Source organism: Panulirus ornatus, chromosome 5 (genome assembly GCF_036320965.1).
Source record: "Panulirus ornatus isolate Po-2019 chromosome 5, ASM3632096v1, whole genome shotgun sequence".
In the NCBI taxonomy this organism is placed as follows: domain Eukaryota; kingdom Metazoa; phylum Arthropoda; class Malacostraca; order Decapoda; family Palinuridae; genus Panulirus; species Panulirus ornatus.
Window position 1 is genome coordinate 43,565,220 of NC_092228.1, and position 12,440 is coordinate 43,577,659.

General features: G+C 44.3%; 1 protein-coding gene across 1 annotated transcript in view; it reads left to right on the forward strand.

Moving 5' to 3' along the window:
* The window catches only part of Culd (CUB and LDLa domain), a 39,617-nt gene extending 27,483 nt beyond the window's left edge, over positions 1-12,134 (forward strand). The window contains 5 exon segments of the mRNA XM_071662148.1: positions 2,383-2,490; positions 5,370-5,488; positions 7,527-7,705; positions 7,945-9,835; positions 9,838-12,134. Coding sequence (XP_071518249.1) covers positions 2,383-2,490; positions 5,370-5,488; positions 7,527-7,705; positions 7,945-9,835; positions 9,838-11,406 — 3,866 coding nt within the window. The 3' untranslated portion in view covers positions 11,407-12,134.
* Positions 12,135-12,440: the final 306 nt, after the last annotated feature.

Consider the following 12,440-nt stretch of genomic DNA (forward strand, 5'->3'; position numbering starts at 1 on the left):
AAGCTGGAGGCTTGTAGGTGATTTTTAGTGGCACTGAAAGGCTTGTGTGCAACTTGTAGTGATGCTGGAGGCTTGTGTTTTACTTGTGGTGATGCTGGAGGCTTGTAGGTGACTTGTAGTGAAGTTGGAGGCTTGTAGGTGACCTGTAATGAAGCTGAAGGCTTGTAGGTGTCTTTTAGTGGCACTGAAAGGCTTGTGTGTAACTTGTAGTGATGCTGGAGGCTTGTGTTTTACTTGTGGTGATACTCGAGGCTTGTAGGTGACTTGTAGTGAAGCTGGAGGCTTGTAGGTGACCTGTAATGAAGCTGAAGGCTTGTAGGTGTCTTTTAGTGGCACTGAAAGGTTTGTGTGTAACTTGTAGTGATGCTGGAGGCTTGTGTTTTACTTGTGGTGATGCTGGAGGCTTGTAGGTGACTTGTAGTGAAGCTGGAGGCTTGTAGGTGACCTGTAATGAAGCTGAAGGCTTGTAGGTGTCTTTTAGTGGCACTGAAAGGTTTGTGTGTAACTTGTAGTGATGCTGGAGGCTTGTGTTTTACTTGTAGTGAAGCTGGAGGCTTGTAGGTGACCTGTAATGAAGCTGGAGGCTTGTAGGTGTCTTTTAGAGGCAATGAAAGGGTTGTGTGTAACTTGTAGTGATGCTGGAGGCTTGTGTGTGACTTGTGGTGATGCTGGAGGCTTGTAGGTGAATTGCAGTGAAGCTGGAGGCTTGTAGGTGACCTGTAAAGAAGCTGGAGGCTTGTAGGTGTCTTTTAGTGGCACTGAAAGGCTTTTGTGTAACTTGTAGTGATGCTGGAGGCTTGTGTGTGACTTGTGTTGATGCTGGATGCTTGTAGGTGACTTGTAGTGAAGCTATAGGCTTGTAGGTGACCTGTAATGAAGCTGGAGGGTTGTAGGTGACTTTTAGTGCACTGAAAGGCTTGTGTGTAACTTGTAGTGATGCTGGAGGCTTGTGTTTGACTTGTGATGATGCTGGAGGCTTGTAGGTGACTTGTAGTGAAGCTGGAGGCTTGTAGGTGACCTGTAATGAAGCTGAAGGCTTGTAGGTGTCTTTTAGTGGCACTGAAAGGTTTGTGTGTAACTTGTAGTGATGCTGGAGGCTTGTGTTTTACTTGTAGTGAAGCTGGAGGCTTGTAGGTGACCTGTAATGAAGCTGGAGGCTTGTAGGTGTCTTTTAGAGGCAATGAAAGGGTTGTGTGTAACTTGTAGTGATGCTGGAGGCTTGTGTGTGACTTGTGGTGATGCTGGAGGCTTGTAGGTGACTTGCAGTGAAGCTGGAGGCTTGTAGGTGACCTGTAAAGAAGCTGGAGACTTGTAGGTGTCTTTTAGTGGCACTGAAAGGCTTTTGTGTAACTTGTAGTGATGCTGGAGGCTTGTGTGTGACTTGTGGTGATGCTGGATGCTTGTAGGTGACTTGTAGTGAGGCTATAGGCTTGTAGGTGACCTGTAATGAAGCTGGAGGGTTGCAGGTGACTTTTAGTGCACTGAAAGGCTTGTGTGTAACTTGTAGTGATGCTGGAGGCTTGTGTTTGACTTGTGATGATGCTGGAGGCTTGAAGGTGACTTGTAGTGAAGCTGGAGGCTTGTAGGTGACCTGTAATGAAGCTGAAGGCTTGTAGGTGTCTTTCAGTGGCACTGAAAGGCTTGTGTGTAACTTGTAGTGATGCTGGAGGCTTGTAGGTGACTTGTAGTGAAGCTGGAGGCTTGTAGGCTCATTTTCACCCTCATATTGTGTTCTGATACATAATGTCCCTCATTCTCACCCTCATATTCTGTCCTGATACATAATGTCCCTCATTTTCACCCTCATATTGTGTCCTGATACATAATGTCCCTCATTTTCACCCTCATATTGTGTCCTGATACATAATGTCCCTCATTTTCACCCTCATATTGTGTCCTGATACATAGTGTCCCTCATTTTCACCCTCATATTGTGTCCTAATGCATAATGTCCCTCATTTTCACCCTCATATTGTGTTCTGATACATATGTCCCTCATTTTCACCCTCGTAAATACAAATCGTCCCTCATACCGTGTCTTAAGATCCCTCATATTGTGACACACCTGGTCCCTCATATTTACCCCCCCCCCCATGACCTACGTCATGAAACATCAGGTCCCTTATATTCACTCCCTGATACTCAACCTCTCATTTTCACCCTCATTCATTCATTCCCTTATCCGTCTAACAACTGGACCCCCCCCCCCTCATATTCACCCTCTTACTCATACACCTGACTCTCATTTCCCCCTCATTTTGTCTTCGGACACACACCCACCCCCAAAAGCCCCCCTTCTCCCCCTCATTTTCACCATTTCTCACTCCACCACTCCAACACTCCGCCAATAACCTCCTCTGGGCGACTCCCTTCCTCCAACAGTGCTGGTGATGGTGATTGTTGGTCTTGTCTCGTACATGTTTAGGAATGGTATACAGGACACAAACCGTGCCCTGCACAGAGAACGGAGGGCAATGATCAGTCGAAGAGGTTAGTCCAATTCCTACAGTTTCCCCCCCTAAGTATATATATATATATATATATATATATATATATATATATATATATATATATATATATATATATATATATATATATATATATATATATAACTTCCTTTGGTGTCCCTTTAATAAGGGATAAGGATACTTTAGTCTCCCTTCAATAAGGATAAAGATACTTTGGTCTCCCTTAAATAAGGATAAAGATACTTTAGTCTCCCTTAGATAAGGATAAAGATACTTTGGTCTCCCTTAAATAAGGATAAAGATACTTTAGTCTCCCTTCAATAAGGATAAAGATACTTTGGTCTCCCTTAAATAAGGATAAAGATACTTTAGTCTCCCTTAGATAAGGATAAAGATACTTTGGTCTCCCTTAAATAAGGGATAAAGATACTTTAGTCTCCCTTCAATAAGGATAAAGATACTTTGGTCTCCCATAAATAAGGATAAAGATACTTTAGTCTCCCTTAGATAAGGATAAAGATACTTTAGTCTCCCTTAAATAAGGATAAAGATTCTTTAGTCTCCCTTAAATAAGGATAAAGATACTTTAGCTTTAGTCTCCCTTAAATAAGGATAAAGATACTTTAGCTTCCTTTAAATAAGGATAAAGATACTTTAGTCTCCCTTAGATAAGGATAAAGATACTTTAGTCTCCCTTAAATAAGGCTAAAGATACTTTGGTCTCCCTTAAATAAGGATAAAGATACTTTGATCTCCCTTAAATAAGGATAAAGATACTTTAGTCTCCCTTAAATAAGGATAAAGATACTTTAGTCTCCCTTGAATAAGGATAAAGATACTTTAGTCTCCCTTAAATAAGGATAAAGATACTTTAGTCTCCTTTAAATAAGGATAAAGATACTTTAGTCTCCCTTAAATAAGGATAAAGATACTTTAGTCTCCCTTAAATAAGGATAGATACTTTAGTCTCCCTTAAATAAGGATAAAGATACTTTAGCTTTAGTCTCCCTTAAATAAGGATAAAGATACTTTAGTCTCCTTTAAATAAGGATAAAGATACTTTAGTCTCCCTTAAATAAGGATAAAGATACTTTAGTCTCCCTTAAATAAGGTTAAAGATACTTTAGCTTTAGTCTCCCTTAAATAAGGATAAAGATACTTTAGTCTCCTTTAAATAAGGATAAAGATACTTTAGTCTCCCTTAAATAAGGATAAAGATACTTTAGTCTCCCTTAAATAAGGATAAAGATACTTTAGCTTCCTTTAAATAAGGATAAAGATACTTTAGTCTCCCTTAGATAAGGATAAAGATACTTTAGTCTCCCTTAAATAAGGCTAAAGATACTTTGGTCTCCCTTAAATAAGGATAAAGATACTTTGATCTCCCTTAAATAAGGATAAAGATACTTTAGTCTCCCCTAAATAAGGATAAAGATACTTTAGTCTCCCTTGAATAAGGATAAAGATACTTTGTCTCCCTTAAATAAGGATAAAGATACTTTAGTCTCCTTTAAATAAGGATAAAGATACTTTAGTCTCCCTTAAATAAGGATAAAGATACTTTAGTCTCCCTTAAATAAGGATAAAGATACTTTAGTCTCCCTTAAATAAGGATAAAGATACTTTAGCTTTAGTCTCCCTTAAATAAGGATAAAGATACTTTAGTCTCCTTTAAATAAGGATAAAGATACTTTAGTCTCCCTTAAATAAGGATAAAGATACTTTAGTCTCCCTTAAATAAGGATAAAGATACTTTAGCTTTAGTCTCCCTTAAATAAGGATAAAGATACTTTAGTCTCCTTTAAATAAGGATAAAGATACTTTAGTCTCCCTTAAATAAGGATAAAGATACTTTAGTCTCCCTTAAATAAGGATAAAGATACTTTAGCTTTAGTCTCCCTTAAATAAGGATAAAGATACTTTAGTCTCCTTTAAATAAGGATAAAGATACTTTAGTCTCCCTTAAATAAGGATAAAGATACTTTAGTCTCCCTTAAATAAGGATAAAGATACTTTAGTCTCCCTTAAATAAGGATAAAGATACTTTAGTCTTCCTTAAATAAGGATAAAGATACTTTAGCTTTAGTCTCTCTTAAATAAGGATAAAGATACTTTAGTCTCCTTTAAATAAGGATAAAGATACTTTAGTCTCCCTTAAATAAGGATAAAGATACTTTAGTCTCCCTTAAATAAGGATAAAGATACTTTAGTCTCCCTTAAATAAGGATAAAGATACTTTAGCTTTAGTCTCCCTTAAATAAGGATAAAGATACTTTAGTCTCCTTTAAATAAGGATAAAGATACTTTAGTCTCCCTTAAATAAGGATAAAGATACTTTAGTCTCCCTTAAATAAGGATAAAGATACTTTAGCTTTAGTCTCCCTTAAATAAGGATAAAGATACTTTAGTCTCCTTTAAATAAGGATAAAGATACTTTAGTCTCCCTTAAATAAGGATAAAGATACTTTAGTCTCCCTTAAATAAGGATAAAGATACTTTAGTCTCCCTTAAATAAGGATAAAGATACTTTAGCTTTAGTCTCCCTTAAATAAGGATAAAGATACTTTAGTCTCCTTTAAATAAGGATAAAGATACTTTGCTCTCCCTTAAATAAGGATAAAGATACTTTGATCTCCCTTAAATAAGGATAAAGATACTTTAGTCTCCCTTAAATAAGGATTAAGAAACTTTGATCTCCCTTTAAATAAGGATAAAGATACTTTATTCTCCCTTAAATAAGGATAAGCTTTGCTCTCCCTTAAATAAGGAGAGCAAGACTGCCAATCCATTTTATGTTTAAGAGTGTAAACATCTTGTCTCTCTCTCTCTCTCTCTCTCTCTCTCTCTCTCTCTCTCTCTCTCTCTCTCTCTCTCTCTCTCTCTCTCTCCCTCCTCCTCCAGGCTCGCTCTCTGATGGCGTCGAGATCTTCGATGCTTCAGCGGACGACCCTCCCTTGTACGAACCACCCCCAGATTACGAGGAGGTCATCAAACTCATCCTTTCCGGCAATAACCTCAAGGTAGGTTGTGGGAGGTCAGAGTGTGAGGTTAGAGGTCATCTTTAAGTAGCTGGGCCCTTAGGTTCAGCTTCAAGGTTGTCCTCGAGGTATGGGGGGGGGGTGTGTGTGAGGTCAGAGGTCATCTTTAAGTAGCTAGCCCTTGAGTTCACCCTCAAGGTTGTCCTTGAGGAATGTTGAGGAGGTCAGAGTGTGAGGTCAAAGGTCAGAGGTCATCTTTAAGTAGCTAGCCCTTGAGTTCACCTTCAAGGTTGTCCTTGAGGAATGTTGAGGGGTTAGAGTGAGGTCAAAGGTCAGAGGTCATCTTTAAGTAGCTAGCCCTTGAGTTCACCTTCAAGGTTGTCCTTGAGGTATGTTGTGGGAGGTCAGAGTGTGAGGTCAAAGGTCAGAGGTCATCTTTAAGTAGCTGGGCCCTTAGGTTCAGCTTCAAGGTTGTCCTTGAGGAATGTTGAGGGGTTAGAGTGTGAGGTCAAAGGTCAGAGGTCATCTTTGAGTAGCTAGCCCTTGAGTTCACCTTCAAGGTTGTCCTTGAGGAATGTTGAGGGGTTAGAGTGTGAGGTCAAAGGTCAGAGGTCATCTTTAAGTAGCTGGGCCTTAGGTTCAGCTTCGAGGTTGTCCTTGAGGAATGTTGAGGGGTTAGAGTGTGAGGTCAAAGGTCAGAGGACATCTTTAAGTAGCTAGCCCTTGAGTTCACCCTCAAGGTTGTCCTTGAGGAATGTTGAGGAGGTCAGAGTGTGAGGTCAAAGGTCAGAGGTCGTCTTTAAGTAGCTAGCCCTTGAGTTCACCCTCAAGGTTGTCCTTGAGGAATGTTGTGGGAGGTCAGAGTGTGAGGTCAAAGGTCAGAGGTCATCTTTAAGTAGCTAGCCCTTGAGTTCACCCTCAAGGTTGTCCTTGAGGAATGTTGAGGGGTTAGAGTGTGAGGTCAAAGGTCAGAGGTCATCTTTAAGTAGCTAGCCCTTGAGTTCACCCTCAAGGTTGTCCTTGAGGAATGTTGTGGGAGGTCAGAGTGTGAGGTCAAAGGTCAGAGGTCATCTTTAAGTAGCTAGCCCTTGAGTTCACCTTCAAGGTTGTCCTTGAGGAATGTTGAGGGGTTAGAGTGTGAGGTCAAAGGTCAGAGGTCATCTTTAAGTAGCTGGGCCCTTAGGTTCAGCTTCAAGGTTGTCCTTGAGGAATGTTGAGGAGGTCAGAGTGTGAGGTCAAAGGTCAGAGGTCGTCTTTAAGTAGCTAGCCCTTGAGTTCACCTTCAAGGTTGTCCTTGAGGAATGTTGTGGGAGGTCAGAGTGTGAGGTCAAAGGTCAGAGGTCATCTTTAAGTAGCTAGCCCTTGAGTTCACCCTCAAGGTTGTCCTCGACTTTACAGTTGTGATGTGTGGATAAATGGTTGAAGAATGTCGAACTACCCATCCATTCCGTTTTGAACTATGGCCATAGAATGACCAGAAGTGCAAAATGGTGTGTTTTAATGGTTAATTGGTGTTTTCTAATGGTCATTAACCTTAATTAGATAGCTTTAAAGTCGTTAATGCAAAATGGTGTTTTCTAATGGTCATTAACCTTAATTAGATAGCCTTAAAGTCGTTAAATTACCTATATAATACATGTATGGTGGGGGGGATACTTAGATAGAATTGTATTATAGAATTTTGACCTAGAATAGATCACAGTTTTACCTTCTGCTTTATATATAGATTGTGGAAAGGTGTGTGTGTGTGTGTTTCAAGTAATTGGTTTGAACTTTTGACCCCAATTCGAGGTCACCCTATTGTTCCCTCTCATCTACGGTGATATTAGAGTGCCTTTTGAAGGCATTGGTAATCACCTTATTAGAAAACTGGTGCTTGTAAACAACCCATTGTTTAAACGAGTCATAAGTAATTTCGCCCTTTGGGAGTCTATGCATTAAGCACAAAATCCCTCGAAATCTTTTCAGAACGAAAGTGGTCGTAAATTTAGTGGTTTGTAATATGGCCTTTAAGCTTCCTAGTGCATAGGGGTGATATTTTCTCTAGGGATAGTAGATCTAACGCCCTTCTTACCCTCAGCTGGTTCGAAGGCCTGGGGGCGTGACTGCCTGGGTGCCGGACAAGCTAGCCAATGAGGGCAGTGGAGGGGAGAGGCAACAGACCAATGAGAGGCCGCTACGGACACGCCACGCCTCCTTAGACTTGGAGAGGGGGATGGAGGTTGTCCTTTGGAACCCAAACAACTTCAGTCCAGCACGGTGAGTTGACTTGGGGGGGGAGTAGCAGAAGAAGTAGCAGAAGGAGTAGCAGAAGGAGTAGCAGAAGGAGTAGCAGAAGGAGGAGGTGGAGGAGGAATTTATTGTGAGGTCGGTGCCCTTGAGGCACACCACTGCCTCTCACGGCAGATGCCTCAGATTGGATAACATTTTGTTCTTAAAATTGCTTGAAAGATTCGTCATCTGGACTGACCACGTCTCCCCGTTTCCTTCCCTTACAGTGGAGGGTCGACGATGCCCGACAGCGAGGCTGGAACTGAGCGAAACCTGTCGGCGGCCCAGGTGCCCTTCTTCGGCCACTTCCGACGCTCGTCGCTGCCCATAGCTCCCCTCCCGGAGGTCGTGCAGGCCCAAGTGCAAGGCCACAGCGTCAGCATCGCCCCAGAGACGATCTCCGAAGCCCCGGAGGGTTTCGAAACCCCAAGACGTCCACCACCAGCACCTCCACTTCGACCCAGCTATACCTTGAGCTCCCCACAACTCTCCGTCAGGTCTTTTACTTACGACACTTCGGCGGTGTCGTCGGCAATATCCACGCCAGGCGTCACCTCGCCACAGAATCCGAGGAAGGCCCTACGAGCCAGGAAGAACAAGAGGTTGTTGAAGAAAGGCGGTGGAGGGAAAAAGAAGAAGAAAAGATCTTCTTCTTCCTCGACTTCTTCCGCCGCGACAGCTCGTAAGCAAGACTCTCTGGAGGAGAAACAAGAAGAAGAGGGGGAAGAAGAGGAGGATGATTCAGCACCTCCCTCATACGAAGCAGCGATGCAACAGGCGAACCACAGCGAGACACACACGCCTCGGGGTTTGGACTTGCCATCGACCAGCGAGGCCGCCAGTCAGGTCCACGAGAGTACACAGACCATCAGCGACTCGGTCCACACACAGGAAATGACTCCCACCGATCGTCTAAGAGCAGCGAGGGAGCTGTTCCAGCGGATTTCCAGGGGCGAGAGGCAAGAAGTCGACGACTCCAGCAAACGTCCAGTAGCCAAAGTGGCTTCGAAGCGTCCAGGAGTGACGGTCCAAAGGACCAAGCATACCCGGATGGGTAGTGGAGGAACTATAAGTCGTGGGACGGTGAAAGCCAGGAAGGCCATGTTACTCCAGGCACAGAAACATGGAGGGGAATGTAGCTGCAATGGAGCTTGTTCTTGTATTCACTTCAAGCCCGGTACGTCCAAGGGGGACAACCCACACGCAGGAGGAGTACGAGCCAAAGTACATTATTACTCAACGATTGAAGAGAATACAAAGAAGAGAGAGAGTGACGTCTCCGTCGGAACTTCTGACGTGACCCCAGAAGATCCAGAGCCCCAGTTGGTGGTGGAGGAGTCGCCAGAGGACAATTCAAGCCTGACGAAGAAGAAGAAGAAGAAGAAGAAGTTGGTGAGGAATGAGTCAATGCCACCAACACTTGGCCACGCTCGCCAACAGCGAGACCTGGACATCTATTTCTCCCAATGCGAAAAGACCTCAGACCCATCGCCTCTTGAGGACATGGAATGCCCCTTGATTAGCCCAGTTTCCAGTTCGCCCAAGCCGGTAATTGTCGCCTCACAGGACGCCACGGTGAACAGGAAGGAGACGACTGAAGAAAAGATTATTCCAAGCATCAGAAATCGTGTTCAGATGTACAACGACCTCGCCAAAGTGCCAGCCAATTCCTCACTCACTTCCTTGCAGAAGTCCCCCTCACCACTTCCTTCTCCGAAGGCGGAGGAAGAACAAAATTATTTCTTGCAATACGAGGCGACACAATCGAGCAACGAAGGAATGGTAGACTCGAACTGTACAACGAGTGTTAAAACCCCCACTTGTGACACTCCCATCAAACCGGGGCTTGTGAAGGAGGCGACAGCGAAGTTTATAACAGCGTTCCACCAGGAGATTCGTCCCAAATTGCAATTCCAGGACTCTGACGAGTGGAGCGAAGGTGTTGATTCTCCTCTCCCCGTCAGAATTCCTTACCTAAACCTAAAAGATGAAAACATAAATTCTCCAGACGCCTCTGACTGCGAGAAGCTCCCAGTGCTGGCCTTGAAGCAGGAGGAAGCTGAATCGATTGAGTTGTGGGACTCAAGGTCTCAGGGTAAGTCAGAATGGCAAAGCGAAGAAACCCGGTGAACGCCACTGTAGAAGACCTCCCTTCTCCCGCCTCCGGCGCCGTTCCTAAGAGGTCATCTCTGGCGCCGAAGGAGAGTATCAAGGAACCGGCGGAGGTGCGTGAAGTGAAGTCGAAGGGCAGTTCCATCGTTCTCAAATTACAAAACCGATCCCGGGGTAGAAATGCTCAGGCAAAGAAGAACTTGAAGCTAAATCTCACTGGCAAATTTCTTCCAGCGTGCGACACAGAAACGGCACCCAAACCCACCCAGAACCCAGGGGACGCGACGCCCTTGAACAAGACGTCCTCAGAAGATGACCTTGTGGTTATGAGCCTGGCGACTTCGGCCTCGCCTTCCCCTTCCCCGTCTGGGGAAGATTCCCTCCCTCCGTCCCCTCTTCGTAGCTGGACGACTCCGTCGAAGGCAACCAAGAGAGACTTGAACGAAACACAGGACGAAATACTCGAGAGCGATCCAGATGAAGATGTTACTGAAGGAACGCCGTTCGTGAGCGTCCAGCCCCGCAGTGATTCGCAGGTCACCACAGGCTGTTCCATGGCTGTAGGGAGTCCAGGAACCTCAGAACCGAAGCCTAAGATGAAAATTCCAGTCCCATCCCCTCGTGGGTCAAAGGCCGGGCCAAACGCCTCGGTGAAAGCTTCGGCAGGAGGAGGTGTCGCCAATCCTGCTGTTGCTGCCTCTCGGCACTTGGAGGTTTCGCCACCGTCGAATTGCTCCCTTTCCTTCTCCACAGCTCAAGGTATCATGCCTTCTTCTTCCTCTTCCCCTTCCTCTCCACCGTCGAACTGCTCCCCCACAGCTAAGATTGTCGTGCCTTTCTCCCCACCACCGAACTCCTCCTCCACAGCTGAAGCTGCTCTGCCATCTTCCTCACCCTCGAACGCCACCAAAGCTAACTCCGTTGTTCCGTCTTCCCCACCTGAGAACGCCTCCTCCACAGCTAAATCGACCACTCCCTCCTCGCCACTCTCCAGCTCCTCCGCCACAGCTAACTCTCCCGTGCCCTTCCCCTCACCATCTACCTCCTCCTCCTCCTCCTCCTCCACAGCTAATCCTGATATACCTTCCTCCCCACCACCACCTCACTCCTCCACAGCTAATCTTGCTATGCCTTCCTCCCCTCCACCACCTCACTCCACCACAGCTAAAGCTGCCGTGCCCTTCCCACGACAATCGGACTACCCTACCACCACCACAACCACCACAGCGAAGGCTTCCATGTCTCCCTCCCCACATTCGACCTCCGCCCCCACAGCGAAGGCGTCCATGTCTCCCTCCCCACATTCGACCTCCGCCCCCACAGCGAAGGCGTCCATGTCTCCCTCCCCACATTCGACCTCCGCCCCCACAGCGAAGGCGTCCATGTCTCCCTCCCCACATTCGACCTCCGCCCCCACAGCGAAGGCGTCCATGTCTCCCTCCCCACATTCGACCTCCGTCTCCTCCAGACCTGACCAGCGAGACGCCAACCACCCACCAACACTGAGCCCCGAGATGGCACGTAGTGGCATCGTAACAATACAGACGGGTCGAAACCTCAAATGGGACTACATCTGAGAGCAGAGCAGCGAAATCGATCATCCTACTGGGGGAGCTTGGCAAGAGGGTGTGTGGCATGGGAAGGTGGTGTGGGAGGGTCCAATGTTGAACAAGACTTGGCAGTTATCTTCCTCCTGTTTTGAGCTGATTAAAAAAGAAAAAGAAAAGATACAGGAAGTCTGTATTAAAAGTATATGGTATATTTTAAGAAACACACGTATGATGAAATGTCTGTATATTCACTCTTAAAAAGGAATAATTAAGGACTTAGTGGTAACTTTGATTATGCAAAGGTGACATTTGTAGAATTCGAATATTTTTTTTTTTTACTGTGTGGTGTACCTGTAATTTCTGTATGCTGCATAGTATATATGTACTGTACTTAAGATAAGGTAATTTTTTATGTTATAAAGCAATGATTCTTGCTTATTACCAAGTATAACTTGATAATTATTGAAGATATATTAGTCCCAAAGTCCTCTGAAGGCAAACTCGAATGCACCTATGTTTATACCCTGTGACATTTACATCCGGGTGGAATATCTTAAGTAAGACTTTTATGCTAAATTGAATGACTATTTACTCCAAAAATATTAAGAACTAAATTAATATTGATGAGGTGAATCAAATAAATAGGTTGATATTCATAAAATGTCGAGTATATCCAATGGGTATTGTGACGATAATTTGTTTATTCTTCTACATAAAGTATATGTGTTGTAATTAAATAAAAATATACGATGAGACGATGCTTATAATTAATAATAATCCCGTAATTAGTAACCAAATTATTCTTCATATGAACGACCATCTGTTGATGGTAAACTCGAATGCGCGTTTGTTTAGACCCGCTGGAGTGAACAGGACCGTGTGTGGTGGACTGATCGAAGGTAATTTATCATTTTTTCTCCTCTTTATATCACTCTTTCAGCCCTTCTATAGCATTGTGGTAATACGTAAACGATCCATGTGTGCCATGACACACGTTCCAATTTAAATAAACCTCCAGTGGGGGAATGTGAGCCAAGAATTGGCATGGGTTTCGCCTGTGG